At 39.3% G+C, this 18,213-nt stretch overlaps 1 protein-coding gene across 8 annotated transcripts in view; it reads right to left on the minus strand.

Moving 5' to 3' along the window:
• The window catches only part of KAT6B (lysine acetyltransferase 6B), a 125,820-nt gene extending 107,888 nt beyond the window's left edge, over nt 1-17,932 (minus strand). For 3 of the 8 annotated variants that reach the window (XM_069796288.1, XM_069796287.1, XM_069796280.1), the window contains exons 1-2: nt 17,286-17,428; nt 3,740-4,635 (exon numbers count right to left, since the gene is read on the minus strand). In XM_069796288.1, coding sequence (XP_069652389.1) covers nt 3,740-4,360 — 621 coding nt within the window. In that variant the 5' untranslated portion in view covers nt 4,361-4,635; nt 17,286-17,428. Of the gene's footprint in view, nt 1-3,739; nt 4,636-15,784; nt 16,033-16,064; nt 16,087-17,285; nt 17,615-17,644 lie in introns of those variants that run through there. The other 5 variants (XM_069796283.1, XM_069796281.1, XM_069796285.1 and 2 more) reach the window with 5 other exon arrangements.
• Nucleotides 17,933-18,213: the final 281 nt, after the last annotated feature.

An 18,213-nucleotide genomic window follows, 5' to 3' on the forward strand; every position in this document is an offset into this window, starting at 1 on the left:
GAAGAATACGTAAGAGGAGTTAAATTTTTAAAACTAACTATGCACTGCAATATAGTGAAGTGCACAAGATCAAACTACTGAGCAAAAAATTTCCTTCTTTTCCTGATTTCTTATGTGTGGGATTGGTTTTATTTATTTGCAGGGAAGAAAAAAACATTGCAAGTCTTCATCCTAAAGGAGAGCACTGTTTTCAGTTTCCCTTCATTGTTAAGGCGGCTCCACCTCTGGCTGGAGGTTGGTCCTTTAGCACACCAATTTAAACACTTTAAAACAGGGATTTTTTGAAGTGCTTTGATTCAAGTTACCTGTCCACATCAAGCAAGCATCTATCTTAATGTAACCACCAGACTATTTAGGATAACTGGGATGTCCTTTTGAAATGTAATTTATACTACTCATTACATGTTATATGATGTACAGCCTAGACATGGTATAGCTGATGACAGCTACTAACCTGCTAATGGAATCTGTCCTTCCTATGAGCCTTGTGCTTGCATCTCTTCATACAGAAGTGAAAAAGCAACCCTCCACACACACTAGGGAATAGAAAGGGGTGGAGGAAGAGAAAATTTAAACAGCTGCACTGCATACTTCCTCTTCCTGTAACTCAGAGTTGACATACATTTGCCCAAATCCAGAAGAGTAAGGATAACACTTGAAAGAAACATACCATTGTTACACAAATGCTTCCTTCCAGGCCTGTGGAGAACAGGAGGAAACATGGCAATATGAGCTACACTGCTGTAACCAGCTGCAGCTATTTCTGCATCTAATGAAACAAGAGGACTAGATCTAGTTGCATTGGATCACCCAGTTAATATGAAGACAAAAAAAGCAGCTCTGTATCATCACCATCAAGAGGAAAATTTAGCACTTCCAGCTCCCTGTTCCATGTAAGTATTTCATGGCATGCAAAACACTCAACACACCCATAACATATTCAAAGCTCCACTTCTGCAAAACTAACTTCAGTGGCACTGCATTGCAATAGTATCTATCTTCTCAGTGCACTAGATACTCTGATGCCTGGGGGGGAGGGGGGGGGCAGGGCAGGCAAGAGAGGAGAGTGGAGGGTGGAAAAGGAAAAAACCAAAAAACAAAAAACCCCACACCAAAACAAAACCACCACAAAAAAACCCACACCCCAAAACAAAACAGAAAAAAAAAAAAAAAACGAAAAACAAACCTCCACATACACAGAGGCAGTACTGTATCTCTTCTGATGACCTTTTACTCAGTCAGGAAGAAAGGTTCAGAGTCTGCATTTGGTACCATGAGTGTAAAAGTTCAGACTGCCAAAGAGAGCGCTGTGATGCACTTCTAATGTACTAAATCTTTGAACTGTTTCAATCTGATGAGATGTCAATTACATATTAAAAAAGTAAAAATTACTCAAACTTCCACAGTCATCTAAACAGATTTCTGCACATCCTCCTGTTCTTTGTTCCCTTCAAGGAAAGTCAACAGAAGAGATACTTGAACTTCACCTCTAGTATTTAAAAACAAAAACCCCCAAACAAACAGAAAGAGCCACCCAAACAAAAAAGCAGCTCTTGTGCTAGCTACCTAAACAGCTACCTAAAGAAACACTGAAATACATCAATATCTTCAAAGACTAGCCACTCCTAAGAGATGCCAGCTGGCTACATTTTACTGTCTAAAATTCAATGAATAATCTTGACATGCCCCATACTGCCACTTAAATACGCCTAATAAAAACAGCCTAACAGTTTTCCTGCAGTGTCATTCAGCTTATTCATTAATTACCATCAATTTCAAATGAACATGCAGTCATATCCCAATAATAGACAGCTACATACAGTTACTTTCTGAACTGTCCTTTAAGTGTATTTAAAGCCATACAGTCTGAAGACCAGCAAAAATCCCATATTTAAACCCAGTCTCTATATATTTGCCTAGTAACCTGTGCCACAACTAGTACAACTAAGCAGTGCACTACACCAATATACAGCTACCGATTCACGAACTTCACATCAAAACTATTTTTGTCAGGAGAAAGCGCATGCTGAACAGTTTTTAAACACGCAAGTCACACCGCTAATTTTGAGGCACCCAAATGAAAGCTTATTTCTTGCCAAAGCACTTGCTAGAGAACAGATTTGTTTGGCCAACTTCTAAAAGACAGATTTATCCTTATACCAGTATTTTAGTATGGCAGTAACGGCTTTTTCAGCACCATGACCCAACTAACATTCCTTGCAACGGATGCCAGTCTCAGTAGCTAGCCTAATAAGGGAGATTTTTGTTTCCACAGAATTCACATGAAGGATCACAGTATTAAACTCTTTTGGTTGTTCAGTACTCCAGCCGTCAAATTTTTCATGCCACTAGAGTATCAGAATTACAGAAGAATCTCTGAAAGTACTTAAACAACAGACAGCTTTATCTCTACAAGTAATTAAATCTTTATAGGATATGGCTACAGCAGTAATTGCACAGTAAGCAACACTTCTGAATTTCCATTCTGATTATTGAGCATGAAGCTCCATGCATCCTTCAATTAGCCGAGAAGTCCAATTTGACAGAAATACATAGATATCCACATATAAATGCAATCATGTTTAACACGTATTTAAAGAAGCTCACAAAAATCAACCTGCAGCTACCGACATTTGTAGTGTCACCTCTGACTTCACTAAATATTTATAACACAGGCACTTTCTACTCTGCACCCTCCAGCACCTCACAATCAGCTGAAGGAAGACGACGGTGAAAACCATCACGCAGTTTCTAGGAGACACTAATGGCACCTCTACAATGGCAAAGTTGTCTGGGTTATTCCATGCCGAAAAGAACCGCCACCAAACTTTACCACTGAGAAGTGGAGGGGAAAAAAAAAAACAACGAAACAAAACAAAAAAAATCAAACCACCAAGTTACAAATACTCTAAGAAACCCAATTCAAGCAGAACAGGTAGCTTCCCCCCCCCCCCCCCCCAAGTATGCTGAAAATTCAAAACACACTTCACCATACTAAATGAGGAATTATCAAAGAATACCTACAGACATGTCTTTGACATGATCCTTTCATAAGCAAAACACTAATTGACACCCCCTTCTCCCTCAAGGCTTAAACTCTGTGAATAATTAACCTGAAAAGAAGGCCCAAGTAAGAGCAAAACTAAACCCATGTAGGAAGTCCAACAAAACTGAAATAGGAGGATTCTGCAGTTTAGCTCAATTTGTTGCTCTGACACCTTTACTTATATTCCTAGAATATTTGTATTAACTACAGTTCCTATTAAGTTTAAAGTTCAGTATCTACATACAAATATCTTTAAAAATAATAATTTTAAGAGTCTTAAAAGTCAAGAGTTCTAGCGATAGTATTTCAGGTCGTGTTCAAACTATAAGAAAATCAGTACATCCAGGCACAAAATGAAGGTAAAAAGGCCACAATCAAACCACACTGCAGATTGCAGCAAAACCAGTCTGCCAGGCAAGACAGAACAATTTCACACCTAGAAGAGAGCATACAGCTGTACTCTTCCCTGCTGCTCTGTTTACCTACTGAAAATCCAAAGAGGAAACTATCCAGTGCATGGATCTTTGACATGTGTCCTCACTTATACACATTTAAACAGGTAAATAAAGAACAAGAAGAATCATTATTTTTGCATTAGGAACAAGAAGAATCATTATTTTTGCATTAGGTAAGTAAACAAAGAACATGAATCATTTTTGCATTACTACATTTACTCTCATTTTTCAGACTTACCTGGTCTTTTTCATGGGGTAGAAGGCTGACAGGTGGAAGAGAAGCTGGGAAAGTGCTGGAGTATTTTGGAGCTCCTTTGCTTTCCAAACTGCCATAATTCACTCTATACTGCGGTCCATCCTTCAGTAATCTCCCATTGTTCACAGCACGTTTGGCCCCCAGACGCAACCTCTGCTGAAAGGCAGGATTGTTGAAAATATTTGCTAGGTCATTTTGACTTCTCAAATACTTCTCTATGTTTTTCAGGGATGAGCCATTTGGTTCCTGAAGCCCTTCAATTGCTCTTCTCAAGAGTTTATTCCAATCCACATTACGAAGCTCAGTACAAGCTCCTCTAGATCCCTTAACAGATTTAGAAATAGTGCCAGGTTTAACAGATGAAAACCGTCCAGGATTATCTGGGTCCTTGTAGGATGCAAGGCCTTTGTTGGTAACTTTAAGAATAGAACCATCTTGAACACTAAGTTCCAACTGTTCTGAAACAGTCTTCTTATCTAATCCATGGGAAGCACAAACAGCATGACATATTCTCTCTTCAGAAGGCCTTTGCTTTTGCTTTTTAACTTTTTGTATAGCTTCAAGAATCCACTCTGTATAAAGAGGGTTGGCAAGTTTTACCATGGTTGACCAGTAATTGTTTCCAGCCAAGAGTTACCCATAGAGGTTCCTCCTTATCCTTTTAGCAGATCTTTCAGAGGTTGGTCACACCTCAAACACAAATCAAAGGATCCCACGCACTGCTTGGATGCATCTCAAAAATATCCATCCTGAGGAGTCAGAAAAGGCAGGGAAGTATCTGCCGATTGAAACTTCCAGTTACTTTACTGTTATGGAAAGGTAGAAAGGATTCATTGGTAATGATACTGGTACATCCTTACAAGAAAGTTTGTTGCCACCTTTAAAAAGAAAAAAGAAGAGACAGGAAGAGAATACAGTTAATGCTGAAGTAGTAAAGAGAAACAGAATGCATTCAGACATGCATTCATATTGTAGATGCTGCAGTATGCAAAAATCTTTGCAAGATTGTATGCAGTGTTCACCATTTCCTACCCCACCCTAAACAAATCATCGTAAAATCCTTCCACTTCTTATAACATTCAGTGGATTTAGTTTTCCTAAATTCTATCACCCCAACACTTAACCTACTACTGACTTGGTGGACAATTTCCATTTAGCCAGTGATCTGAAAATATTCTCTAAAACAAACTGCCTAGAAATCATTCCTAGACCCACGGATATAAGAAAATTACTATCTGCATGGATTATACATGCACAAAAGAAAAACAACCCAGAAAACCCCCCACAAAACCAAAATATCTCCAACTGATGAAAGTCAAATTATTAACCACTGCCATTTCTTACACTGTGCCATTTATAAGTGCCATGCCATATGTTGATTATACAACTCAGAAAAATCAAAACCAAAATATCAGAACTGAGTTACTGGTATTACATCCTTCATTAATACCTAGGTACCATAAAATACAGCAAGGGATCACAAAGGCACTTCTCATTCTAAAGGTGTGCAGTAGAGAGGCATGTACTTTTGATACAAACTCTTAGGAACAGAAATGAAAGTGAAGTAACAGGAGGCATTTTCACATAAATACACTGTCAGCATGAAGACAAATAAAGAGGTCACATTGACAAAATATGTTTTGGTGACAGTTTAAAGAACAATTTTCTTTACTTATTACAGAATATATCACTCTAATAGAAAATTCAGTGGCTACAACAACTTATACAAGAAACCTAAAAGAACATCTTGAATCAGGAGTTTATTCATCCTGCAGGACAATATACGAAAAAAAAAATTAAAAAATCCACACAAATTAAACTAAGACAGTAGTCACCTAACAAATAAATAAATATATTTAAGATATCAGTTTTTTCTGCCATGAAATGTGAAGAAGAACTTTTGAAGACATTAAAAGAATTGTATAATCACTTCAAATCAAAGGAAAATAAATAAAAACCAAAAGAGGAAAATCTTCATTCTCAATAAATGGGTTGTCTTGTAAGGAAGAAGATTCACTGGTTTCACAGCAAAATCTAAAACTGAGTTAATCTGAAACTACATTTATAAAGCTATGGCAAGCAACCTATAACTAACAATAATATCTATGATTACACAAGTCTTGGATCTCATTTTTATTCATTTATTCAAGTCATCTTGCATTTCAATCATGTTTAAAACTTGAGCAACTTATGTATAGGAAAAACCTGAATTGATGAAGTAATCTAAATTATTTTCAAGTTGTTAAAAAGATTCCTCTGCAACTGTGAAGAGAAGTACAAAACCCACTTTTGGTCCCATACCTTCTCCTCCCTCTACCCCCTCAAAAATCTCTTTAAATATGAACTCCAGATCATGTTTCACACATTATTATACCTACACAACAGGATTAGTAACAAAAGAGCAGCTGGTCATTGGTGAATATAAATTTCTTCTATACCCAAATAGTAGAAATATTAACCAATTCATTCTATGACTTTGTCATTCTTTAGGTTTGATTGAAGCTTAAGCATTTTCAGATTTATAAATATGGAAGTTCAACTGACAGCCAGAACGAAGAGACACATTCCTGATACAAATGCAGGGCCTGAATGTTTAATTGGCTCTCATACTGAACCCTATTGACCTACATGGATTGGATCCTGTTTCCTGCTTCCAATCTGTACTCATGCAAGTTACACTTGATAACAGTTCTGTGTATTTCAAGTATTTGTAACAAAACAGTAACTTGTTCTATAAATATAAATTTTAATTTAATCCAGCTAGCCAGAGCCATTCTTTCCCCAATGGCATTATTTATATTCACTGTTTTCAGGTAATTCCCAAATAACACTGTAGCTGCAGAATGCAGACAAATACAGGGAAGAAAAAAGTTTCCATGGTATTATGAATCCTACAAATTCTCTCACAACTCTGACACTGAAAATACAATAATACAACAAAGCAAAACTGTATATATAGTGCAGGCTCACTCACATTGAGACTATTTTATACACCCTGCCTATCAATTCGGAAATTCTCTGTAGCAGCTACATATAAAGCTCCAGATTCCTAGAAAGCTATTTTTAAGTTTAAAAGTTACTTAGTTAGGCTGTTCTACTATGAATCTTCATGAAGATAGTCAGTACTTAATTAAATGCTGAACACTGCATTTGCTGAGTCAGACGTGCTTGCCTCATTTTTAAACCTACTGCAGTACTGTTGTATTAAATTTCATACAAGCAACCACATCACTTCCATTAAATTCCAGAACATACAGTGCAGGGTCTGTTCCAAGTACCTGGACACTGATGAACATTTCTGTATAAATACTATAACTTAAGACTTAGAGGAATTTTTATTGGCCAGTGACTGTGGCAAAAGGCGAGCAAAAACGTGTATCTTCCTGTAAAGTCTGCTGCTTGGTACAGGAATTCCACAGTAATATACATTCAGAACTACATTTTTACTTATTTACTTAAAATTCACTATGTGTAATACAACCTCCTGCATACTAGCACCCACTAAATCAACACTGGTTGAGTATATCAGCAGGCATATATATCCTACCATAACCTAGAGTCTTGGTTATTCTGCCACTTTGACTGCATTTGTACTTGAAACATAGCACACTGAGCTCCACAACTGATATGACAAGGCCTACCATCCATAAGATTCAGAATAACCTCTTAACAACAAACATCTTTGCCAGCAATATAATTCAGCTCAGTGATCCTGGACCTGTAAGTTAAAGAGGTCCTTCATAAGTCAAGTTAAGAGAGATTGATCCAATATTGGTAATACAGAGATACATACATACACATGCTGAGTGACTGGATAAACTAGAAACAAACTGCTTTAGAAACAAACTGCTTTAGAAACAAACTGCTTTAGAAACAAACTGCTTTAGAAACAAACTGCTTTAGAAACAAACTGCTTTAGAAACAAACTGCTTTAGAAACAAACTGCTTTAGAAACAAACTGCTTTAGAAACAAACTGCTTTAGAAACAAACTGCTTTAGAAACAAACTGCTTTAGAAACAAACTGCTTTAGAAACAAACTGCTTTAGAAACAAACTGCTTTAGAAACAAACTGCTTTAGAAACAAACTGCTTTAGAAACAAACTGCTTTAGAAACAAACTGCTTTAGAAACAAACTGCTTTAGAAACAAACTGCTTTAGAAACAAACTGCTTTAGAAACAAACTGCTTTAGAAACAAACTGCTTTAGAAACAAACTGCTTTAGAAACAAACTGCTTTAGAAACAAACTGCTTTAGAAACAAACTGCTTTAGAAACAAACTGCTTTAGAAACAAACTGCTTTAGAAACAAACTGCTTTAGAAACAAACTGCTTTAGAAACAAACTGCTTTAGAAACAAACTGCTTTAGAAACAAACTGCTTTAGAAACAAACTGCTTTAGAAACAAACTGCTTTAGAAACAAACTGCTTTAGAAACAAACTGCTTTAGAAACAAACTGCTTTAGAAACAAACTGCTTTAGAAACAAACTGCTTTAGAAACAAACTGCTTTAGAAACAAACTGCTTTAGAAACAAACTGCTTTAGAAACAAACTGCTTTAGAAACAAACTGCTTTAGAAACAAACTGCTTTAGAAACAAACTGCTTTAGAAACAAACTGCTTTAGAAACAAACTGCTTTAGAAACAAACTGCTTTAGAAACAAACTGCTTTAGAAACAAACTGCTTTAGAAACAAACTGCTTTAGAAACAAACTGCTTTAGAAACAAACTGCTTTAGAAACAAACTGCTTTAGAAACAAACTGCTTTAGAAACAAACTGCTTTAGAAACAAACTGCTTTAGAAACAAACTGCTTTAGAAACAAACTGCTTTAGAAACAAACTGCTTTAGAAACAAACTGCTTTAGAAACAAACTGCTTTAGAAACAAACTGCTTTAGAAACAAACTGCTTTAGAAACAAACTGCTTTAGAAACAAACTGCTTTAGAAACAAACTGCTTTAGAAACAAACTGCTTTAGAAACAAACTGCTTTAGAAACAAACTGCTTTAGAAACAAACTGCTTTAGAAACAAACTGCTTTAGAAACAAACTGCTTTAGAAACAAACTGCTTTAGAAACAAACTGCTTTAGAAACAAACTGCTTTAGAAACAAACTGCTTTAGAAACAAACTGCTTTAGAAACAAACTGCTTTAGAAACAAACTGCTTTAGAAACAAACTGCTTTAGAAACAAACTGCTTTAGAAACAAACTGCTTTAGAAACAAACTGCTTTAGAAACAAACTGCTTTAGAAACAAACTGCTTTAGAAACAAACTGCTTTAGAAACAAACTGCTTTAGAAACAAACTGCTTTAGAAACAAACTGCTTTAGAAACAAACTGCTTTAGAAACAAACTGCTTTAGAAACAAACTGCTTTAGAAACAAACTGCTTTAGAAACAAACTGCTTTAGAAACAAACTGCTTTAGAAACAAACTGCTTTAGAAACAAACTGCTTTAGAAACAAACTGCTTTAGAAACAAACTGCTTTAGAAACAAACTGCTTTAGAAACAAACTGCTTTAGAAACAAACTGCTTTAGAAACAAACTGCTTTAGAAACAAACTGCTTTAGAAACAAACTGCTTTAGAAACAAACTGCTTTAGAAACAAACTGCTTTAGAAACAAACTGCTTTAGAAACAAACTGCTTTAGAAACAAACTGCTTTAGAAACAAACTGCTTTAGAAACAAACTGCTTTAGAAACAAACTGCTTTAGAAACAAACTGCTTTAGAAACAAACTGCTTTAGAAACAAACTGCTTTAGAAACAAACTGCTTTAGAAACAAACTGCTTTAGAAACAAACTGCTTTAGAAACAAACTGCTTTAGAAACAAACTGCTTTAGAAACAAACTGCTTTAGAAACAAACTGCTTTAGAAACAAACTGCTTTAGAAACAAACTGCTTTAGAAACAAACTGCTTTAGAAACAAACTGCTTTAGAAACAAACTGCTTTAGAAACAAACTGCTTTAGAAACAAACTGCTTTAGAAACAAACTGCTTTAGAAACAAACTGCTTTAGAAACAAACTGCTTTAGAAACAAACTGCTTTAGAAACAAACTGCTTTAGAAACAAACTGCTTTAGAAACAAACTGCTTTAGAAACAAACTGCTTTAGAAACAAACTGCTTTAGAAACAAACTGCTTTAGAAACAAACTGCTTTAGAAACAAACTGCTTTAGAAACAAACTGCTTTAGAAACAAACTGCTTTAGAAACAAACTGCTTTAGAAACAAACTGCTTTAGAAACAAACTGCTTTAGAAACAAACTGCTTTAGAAACAAACTGCTTTAGAAACAAACTGCTTTAGAAACAAACTGCTTTAGAAACAAACTGCTTTAGAAACAAACTGCTTTAGAAACAAACTGCTTTAGAAACAAACTGCTTTAGAAACAAACTGCTTTAGAAACAAACTGCTTTAGAAACAAACTGCTTTAGAAACAAACTGCTTTAGAAACAAACTGCTTTAGAAACAAACTGCTTTAGAAACAAACTGCTTTAGAAACAAACTGCTTTAGAAACAAACTGCTTTAGAAACAAACTGCTTTAGAAACAAACTGCTTTAGAAACAAACTGCTTTAGAAACAAACTGCTTTAGAAACAAACTGCTTTAGAAACAAACTGCTTTAGAAACAAACTGCTTTAGAAACAAACTGCTTTAGAAACAAACTGCTTTAGAAACAAACTGCTTTAGAAACAAACTGCTTTAGAAACAAACTGCTTTAGAAACAAACTGCTTTAGAAACAAACTGCTTTAGAAACAAACTGCTTTAGAAACAAACTGCTTTAGAAACAAACTGCTTTAGAAACAAACTGCTTTAGAAACAAACTGCTTTAGAAACAAACTGCTTTAGAAACAAACTGCTTTAGAAACAAACTGCTTTAGAAACAAACTGCTTTAGAAACAAACTGCTTTAGAAACAAACTGCTTTAGAAACAAACTGCTTTAGAAACAAACTGCTTTAGAAACAAACTGCTTTAGAAACAAACTGCTTTAGAAACAAACTGCTTTAGAAACAAACTGCTTTAGAAACAAACTGCTTTAGAAACAAACTGCTTTAGAAACAAACTGCTTTAGAAACAAACTGCTTTAGAAACAAACTGCTTTAGAAACAAACTGCTTTAGAAACAAACTGCTTTAGAAACAAACTGCTTTAGAAACAAACTGCTTTAGAAACAAACTGCTTTAGAAACAAACTGCTTTAGAAACAAACTGCTTTAGAAACAAACTGCTTTAGAAACAAACTGCTTTAGAAACAAACTGCTTTAGAAACAAACTGCTTTAGAAACAAACTGCTTTAGAAACAAACTGCTTTAGAAACAAACTGCTTTAGAAACAAACTGCTTTAGAAACAAACTGCTTTAGAAACAAACTGCTTTAGAAACAAACTGCTTTAGAAACAAACTGCTTTAGAAACAAACTGCTTTAGAAACAAACTGCTTTAGAAACAAACTGCTTTAGAAACAAACTGCTTTAGAAACAAACTGCTTTAGAAACAAACTGCTTTAGAAACAAACTGCTTTAGAAACAAACTGCTTTAGAAACAAACTGCTTTAGAAACAAACTGCTTTAGAAACAAACTGCTTTAGAAACAAACTGCTTTAGAAACAAACTGCTTTAGAAACAAACTGCTTTAGAAACAAACTGCTTTAGAAACAAACTGCTTTAGAAACAAACTGCTTTAGAAACAAACTGCTTTAGAAACAAACTGCTTTAGAAACAAACTGCTTTAGAAACAAACTGCTTTAGAAACAAACTGCTTTAGAAACAAACTGCTTTAGAAACAAACTGCTTTAGAAACAAACTGCTTTAGAAACAAACTGCTTTAGAAACAAACTGCTTTAGAAACAAACTGCTTTAGAAACAAACTGCTTTAGAAACAAACTGCTTTAGAAACAAACTGCTTTAGAAACAAACTGCTTTAGAAACAAACTGCTTTAGAAACAAACTGCTTTAGAAACAAACTGCTTTAGAAACAAACTGCTTTAGAAACAAACTGCTTTAGAAACAAACTGCTTTAGAAACAAACTGCTTTAGAAACAAACTGCTTTAGAAACAAACTGCTTTAGAAACAAACTGCTTTAGAAACAAACTGCTTTAGAAACAAACTGCTTTAGAAACAAACTGCTTTAGAAACAAACTGCTTTAGAAACAAACTGCTTTAGAAACAAACTGCTTTAGAAACAAACTGCTTTAGAAACAAACTGCTTTAGAAACAAACTGCTTTAGAAACAAACTGCTTTAGAAACAAACTGCTTTAGAAACAAACTGCTTTAGAAACAAACTGCTTTAGAAACAAACTGCTTTAGAAACAAACTGCTTTAGAAACAAACTGCTTTAGAAACAAACTGCTTTAGAAACAAACTGCTTTAGAAACAAACTGCTTTAGAAACAAACTGCTTTAGAAACAAACTGCTTTAGAAACAAACTGCTTTAGAAACAAACTGCTTTAGAAACAAACTGCTTTAGAAACAAACTGCTTTAGAAACAAACTGCTTTAGAAACAAACTGCTTTAGAAACAAACTGCTTTAGAAACAAACTGCTTTAGAAACAAACTGCTTTAGAAACAAACTGCTTTAGAAACAAACTGCTTTAGAAACAAACTGCTTTAGAAACAAACTGCTTTAGAAACAAACTGCTTTAGAAACAAACTGCTTTAGAAACAAACTGCTTTAGAAACAAACTGCTTTAGAAACAAACTGCTTTAGAAACAAACTGCTTTAGAAACAAACTGCTTTAGAAACAAACTGCTTTAGAAACAAACTGCTTTAGAAACAAACTGCTTTAGAAACAAACTGCTTTAGAAACAAACTGCTTTAGAAACAAACTGCTTTAGAAACAAACTGCTTTAGAAACAAACTGCTTTAGAAACAAACTGCTTTAGAAACAAACTGCTTTAGAAACAAACTGCTTTAGAAACAAACTGCTTTAGAAACAAACTGCTTTAGAAACAAACTGCTTTAGAAACAAACTGCTTTAGAAACAAACTGCTTTAGAAACAAACTGCTTTAGAAACAAACTGCTTTAGAAACAAACTGCTTTAGAAACAAACTGCTTTAGAAACAAACTGCTTTAGAAACAAACTGCTTTAGAAACAAACTGCTTTAGAAACAAACTGCTTTAGAAACAAACTGCTTTAGAAACAAACTGCTTTAGAAACAAACTGCTTTAGAAACAAACTGCTTTAGAAACAAACTGCTTTAGAAACAAACTGCTTTAGAAACAAACTGCTTTAGAAACAAACTGCTTTAGAAACAAACTGCTTTAGAAACAAACTGCTTTAGAAACAAACTGCTTTAGAAACAAACTGCTTTAGAAACAAACTGCTTTAGAAACAAACTGCTTTAGAAACAAACTGCTTTAGAAACAAACTGCTTTAGAAACAAACTGCTTTAGAAACAAACTGCTTTAGAAACAAACTGCTTTAGAAACAAACTGCTTTAGAAACAAACTGCTTTAGAAACAAACTGCTTTAGAAACAAACTGCTTTAGAAACAAACTGCTTTAGAAACAAACTGCTTTAGAAACAAACTGCTTTAGAAACAAACTGCTTTAGAAACAAACTGCTTTAGAAACAAACTGCTTTAGAAACAAACTGCTTTAGAAACAAACAAACTTTCCAGTTTCAACATTAGAGGATGCAGAGAAATTCAAAATGACATTCAGGTTGCTAAGTTTAGAACTTAATTTTACCAAAACCACAAAAAGGTGGTCATACTTCATTTAATATAAAAAGTACAATGCTTACCCAAACAGATTTTGAGGAAATACCAATTTTACGAGTGATCATAAATTAGTAGCAGGCACTTATGTCTATTTATTAATTTTCCTCCCCTCATAATTAAATAACATTTAACCGAACCCTCAACAGTACCCATCCAATCACAGATTAGATTTTCCAGACTGTTAAGTACACAGGACTACTTCCAAGTTTTATGGCAACTGTCATTAAGCTCTTTCTATGTCATATTCCAGCTTCTACGCTCTATGGTATCTTATTTATTTTGAAAATAAGAACATTTGAGAAAGTTTGATTGCACTATACTACTGATCAAGTCTGTTAACAAGTCTGCTATAGAAGAGCTGCAGAACATAAGCATTTGGAGGGTTAAATACAATACATTACCTTTGAAACGTGAAAAGCCATCCCTAGTCAAGGCTTGTCCCCTTACCTAAAGCATAAATTATCTGATAAATAGAAAGAAGTTGCAAAATTGCAGCTTGAGATTTAGAATGAATGCAAATATGTCCTTTATAAAGCACAAACCTATTGCAGAGCTGCTTCTAATTAAAGAAAGCACTGACTGAACCTGTCAATCTTAGATGTCATCAGTAATCCTATAATAAGGTCTTTTTTAGACTGAACTAGTATCTGGAATTATTTCCAAGTGATCATATTGTGAAAAGAAGCTGTGTAGTCAGAAAGACAGAAAAAGAAAAAAAAAATTAGCTCTGCTTCCCACCCCCTGAAACAAAAACTTATTACACAAGTATCTGAAAGCATTTCACAAAATACTATCTAAAGTGGTTTTTTGGATAAATTCATGAAAAATTAGCTCTGGCTGTCTAAAATGCAAATGCAGTTAAACTTCCAAAAACTGAGGTTAACACAGCTACCAAAAAAAGAAATAGGAAGGGCAGGAGGCGGGGGGGAAGATGACAGCAACTTGTGCAACCTGCCGGTGACCTATGAAGCACAATTTCATTCTGCTCCCTCCTACCTGCTCTGCACACACTCAAGAGAAGCAGCAGCAGACCAGCTCTCTGCTGCAGCATCAGGGTCAGGTAAGGATTGCAGCAGAGGAGGAGGAAGAGAAGACTGCCATTGTATTCAGTAAGCTTTTTGCCATTTTTCCTTCCTCCAAGCCATTACTTAGAATTCTGTAGCTAATCAACTCTGTATTCCACCCCCATCTGAATTAATGATGCAGAAGAGGCAAGATACTTGTTTCCCCATTGCAAAATACATATGCACCTACGAAGAGAGAGAGAAAGCAGATCCTGGCAAGGACTCCCAGCACACATGACACTCTCTAAAATTACTCAGATCACGAAACCAGCTATTGCATTATTCTTTATACAACAGTTTTCAATTACAACAGTTTTCAATTTTAACAAGGAAGGGCAATGACGCTTGCACATGCTTTAAACAGACAGACGAGGAGACATTATAGTAACTTCAAAACTACACCAAAAGACTTGGGGGTGTGGGAAATAAGAGTGAATCAACCTGATGAAATGCTTGCAGTCTGTTATACCCCACAAGCTAGTTTAAGATCATATGCTAAAAAGCAGTTCATAACATGACAGCAGCAAGGACCACCAGAGGAAACAGCATCAGCACAACACAACAGCAAAATCACCCAAATTCATCCTTCCCACCCTCTTCCATGGAATTTCTTAGCACTTCAAAATACAGTACTACAGAACATCAGGGAGCATGGGAGGGTAATATTCACTGCCAGCAGTTAACCTGGGAAGAGGGTTTCAGTGGAAACATTTCTTCTTGGGATAGAGATCCTCAACAGAAGGGGTTTCCGTTCGCTTTTTGTGGAGAGGGTTATTTTCAATGCTCAGTGACAGAATCCTAAAGGTAAGGTCTGGGCAAAAAACTACGGTGTGAACGTTGCTTCCGAAACGTGGCTTTAAAGGCTTGAATATTTCCCTCCCCAACTTACTTAAAATTTTTGCAATATATCCAACCCATGGATATTTGCAACGCCTAGTGCCTAGTGCCAATGCATTGTTGTATTTGACAGGGGCCGAGCCGGGGCTGGCTTTTGAACCCTCCAAGCCTTCCTCCGGGATTTCTCATTTCAAAGGCTGAAACCCCAAGCCCGCAGGCGCTGCTCCCCGGGGCACGGCGACCCCACAGGAGAGAGCAGCCAGGAGAGGACGGCGACGGCGTGCACCTGCACCCACCCCACGGGGGCGACGGGCGGGCGGTACCGGGGGCAGCGGCCGCGCCGGCCCCCCCCGCCGCGCCCGTGGGAGGCAGGCTGAGAAGGGCCCCCCTCCCCGATACCACTCACCTCCGCGGGACCGGGGCCGCGGGGGGAGGAGCCTCCTCCAGGCGCCGCAGCGGCTCCCCCTGCTGCCGGCTCTTCCCCTGCTCCCACGGCCAGACTGCGCCGAGGCGGCTGCCCCCGCTGCTGCGCTGCCCCACTGCCGGCGGCCGCCGCGACTCCCCCTACCGCCGCGGCTCGGCTCGCCTCACCTACGCCGCCATTTTGTTTCGCCCTGTTGTACTTAACGTGAATCCGACATGACACTGATTACAGCCCAATGGAGTCTCATTAAAACCTTACCTACCCCCGCGCACCGCCCACCGGCGCCCACCATTGGGCCGTCTTGCGCACGCCGCTCCACGCTCACAGGCCGCGGGCCCGTGTCCGTCAACGGCCCACCCCGGCCCTGTTCCGCCCAGCAACCAGCCTCTCTCTCCCATTGGAAGGCGGGGCATGTCAATCACGAAACACGCCCCTTCCCTCCGCGCTCAACTCCGCCTAATGGTGAGAAAGGGCGGTGCTAGATGCTGCCATTGGCTGCCACCGCCGCCACACACACGCATGGCCCGCCTACCCGCCCGCCACAGCCCGGCCCGCCTCATTCCTGGGCCTCGAGCGCTAGTGATTGGTCACCCGCCGCAAGCGGAGGCGAGAGTTCTCGCAAGCCCGCCTTCCGGTTGGCTACTACTGCCGTCCGTCTGGTCCCCCCGGCCTCGCTACCCTCCCCCACCCGCCGCCGCCCCACCCGCTCCTGAAGTTTGTTCGAGAGGGCGATCGCTAGCAAGAGACACCGGCGGCGGCCGCCTGAACCAGTTCGGCAGGGCGGGCGGGCGCGCGACACACGCTAATAAGCAGCCTTAAATACTGAGCGTCACGCGCGTGCCTCAGATCCTGCCACTCACCCGGGCGGGCGAGAAGGAGCAGCATGCTCCCAGCACAACCCTCCCAAGGTGCCTGGCAGTGGCAGCCGCTTATCGCGCGCGCACACACACACACACACACACACACACACAGAGCCCGCACGGCGAAGGGAGGGGAGGAGGGGGTGGGAACGGCGACAATGACTCCAGCTCTACAGCCACATGCAGGTCCCTGCAAGTTTCGCCATGAGAAGCACAGGGACTTCTCTGTCACCCCGTCTGCGAAGGAACAATTGCCGCCTCAGAAGGACAGGGTGGAAGCATGCAACACAAAAACCTCAGCCATCCCCTGCCTCCCTCCGCCACTCCATTACCCCCCTCCCCACCCCATCCAACCCAGCCATCACCTCCTGCTGCTGCTCCCCCTCCCCTGCAAAACACAGAGCATGGCAATGCATTTACCAAGCACAAGTGTCTGCAAACACGTGCATCAGCCTCCAATGCAAAGAAAAAAAAAAAGTACCCAGCGTAGTGACAAGCCCCCTGCACTGAGAGAGGGGAGGGAAAGGGGGTTATTATGGCAAATTGCAGCCTGTCACCCAATGCAAAACAAAACCCATCGCATGCTCCCTATTATCCCCCACGTAAACACCTGGGAATCTAACCTCCGATGCAGGTTTCCCCCCTTTGCTTGCAATGACCTCCTTTCTCTGCCTGTGTGTGTTTCTGCAGCAGCGGTTCCTGCGGAATGTGCTGCCCCTGAAACGCGATCGCGGCTCCTCTCTCTCTCTCGCTCGCTCGCTCTCTCTCCTGGCTGCAACCAGAGCCAGGAACACAACAACAACACAACCTCCCCCCACCCCCTTCCCCAAACACATACACACTGAAGAGACCCAGCCAGGAGAGCCAGACGAGCCGGGGAGGGGGTGGAGGGAATCCCCAGCCAGTGGATTGATTGCACCAGTTACCTTCTCTAAGCCCCTTCGCAAGAAGGGAAAAAAGAAGATGAATACAGAGAGAATACCTTGTCTCCCCTCCTCCTCCGCGGGGCTCCTCTTCTCACTCCAAAATACTAAAAGGTGGACGGGCAGATCAGACACAAGCGTTCGGCTCACGGCGGGGGAGAGGCGGGGGAGGAGAACGGCACGAACAATTATCATTAATTTAGAAATTAAAACAGAAACCCACCCCAGACCTCCAGCCTTCCCGATGCCGAGCGGACGCAGATTGCGAGGACTGGTGCTAAGACACAGGACCTGATAACAGCTAATTGAAAGGTTAATCTACATAGGCTGTGACAGAAGAGGTCCCTCCCCACTTTTTTTATCTGCTGTTGGCAAGTGGGAAATTGAGCTCCCCCCACCTTTTTCCCTCAAAAAAAAGGGGGGGGGGGGGAAGAAAGGGGAAAAAAGGCAATAAAGTTTGGGGGAGGCGCGTCCCCGCGGCGGCGGCAGGCCGCGAGCGCGGCGGTGTTGTGGGGCTGAGGGACGGGGTGCGCGGGTGGCCGTTGCGGGGCGCGTTGGGCGGGAAGGCGGCCTGAGGGGAAGTGGTCACCGCCGCCTCCCGGGGGGCCTTCACGCCGTCCTCGGGGGT

Source organism: Haliaeetus albicilla, chromosome 11, assembly GCF_947461875.1.
Source record: "Haliaeetus albicilla chromosome 11, bHalAlb1.1, whole genome shotgun sequence".
Lineage (NCBI taxonomy): Eukaryota > Metazoa > Chordata > Aves > Accipitriformes > Accipitridae > Haliaeetus > Haliaeetus albicilla.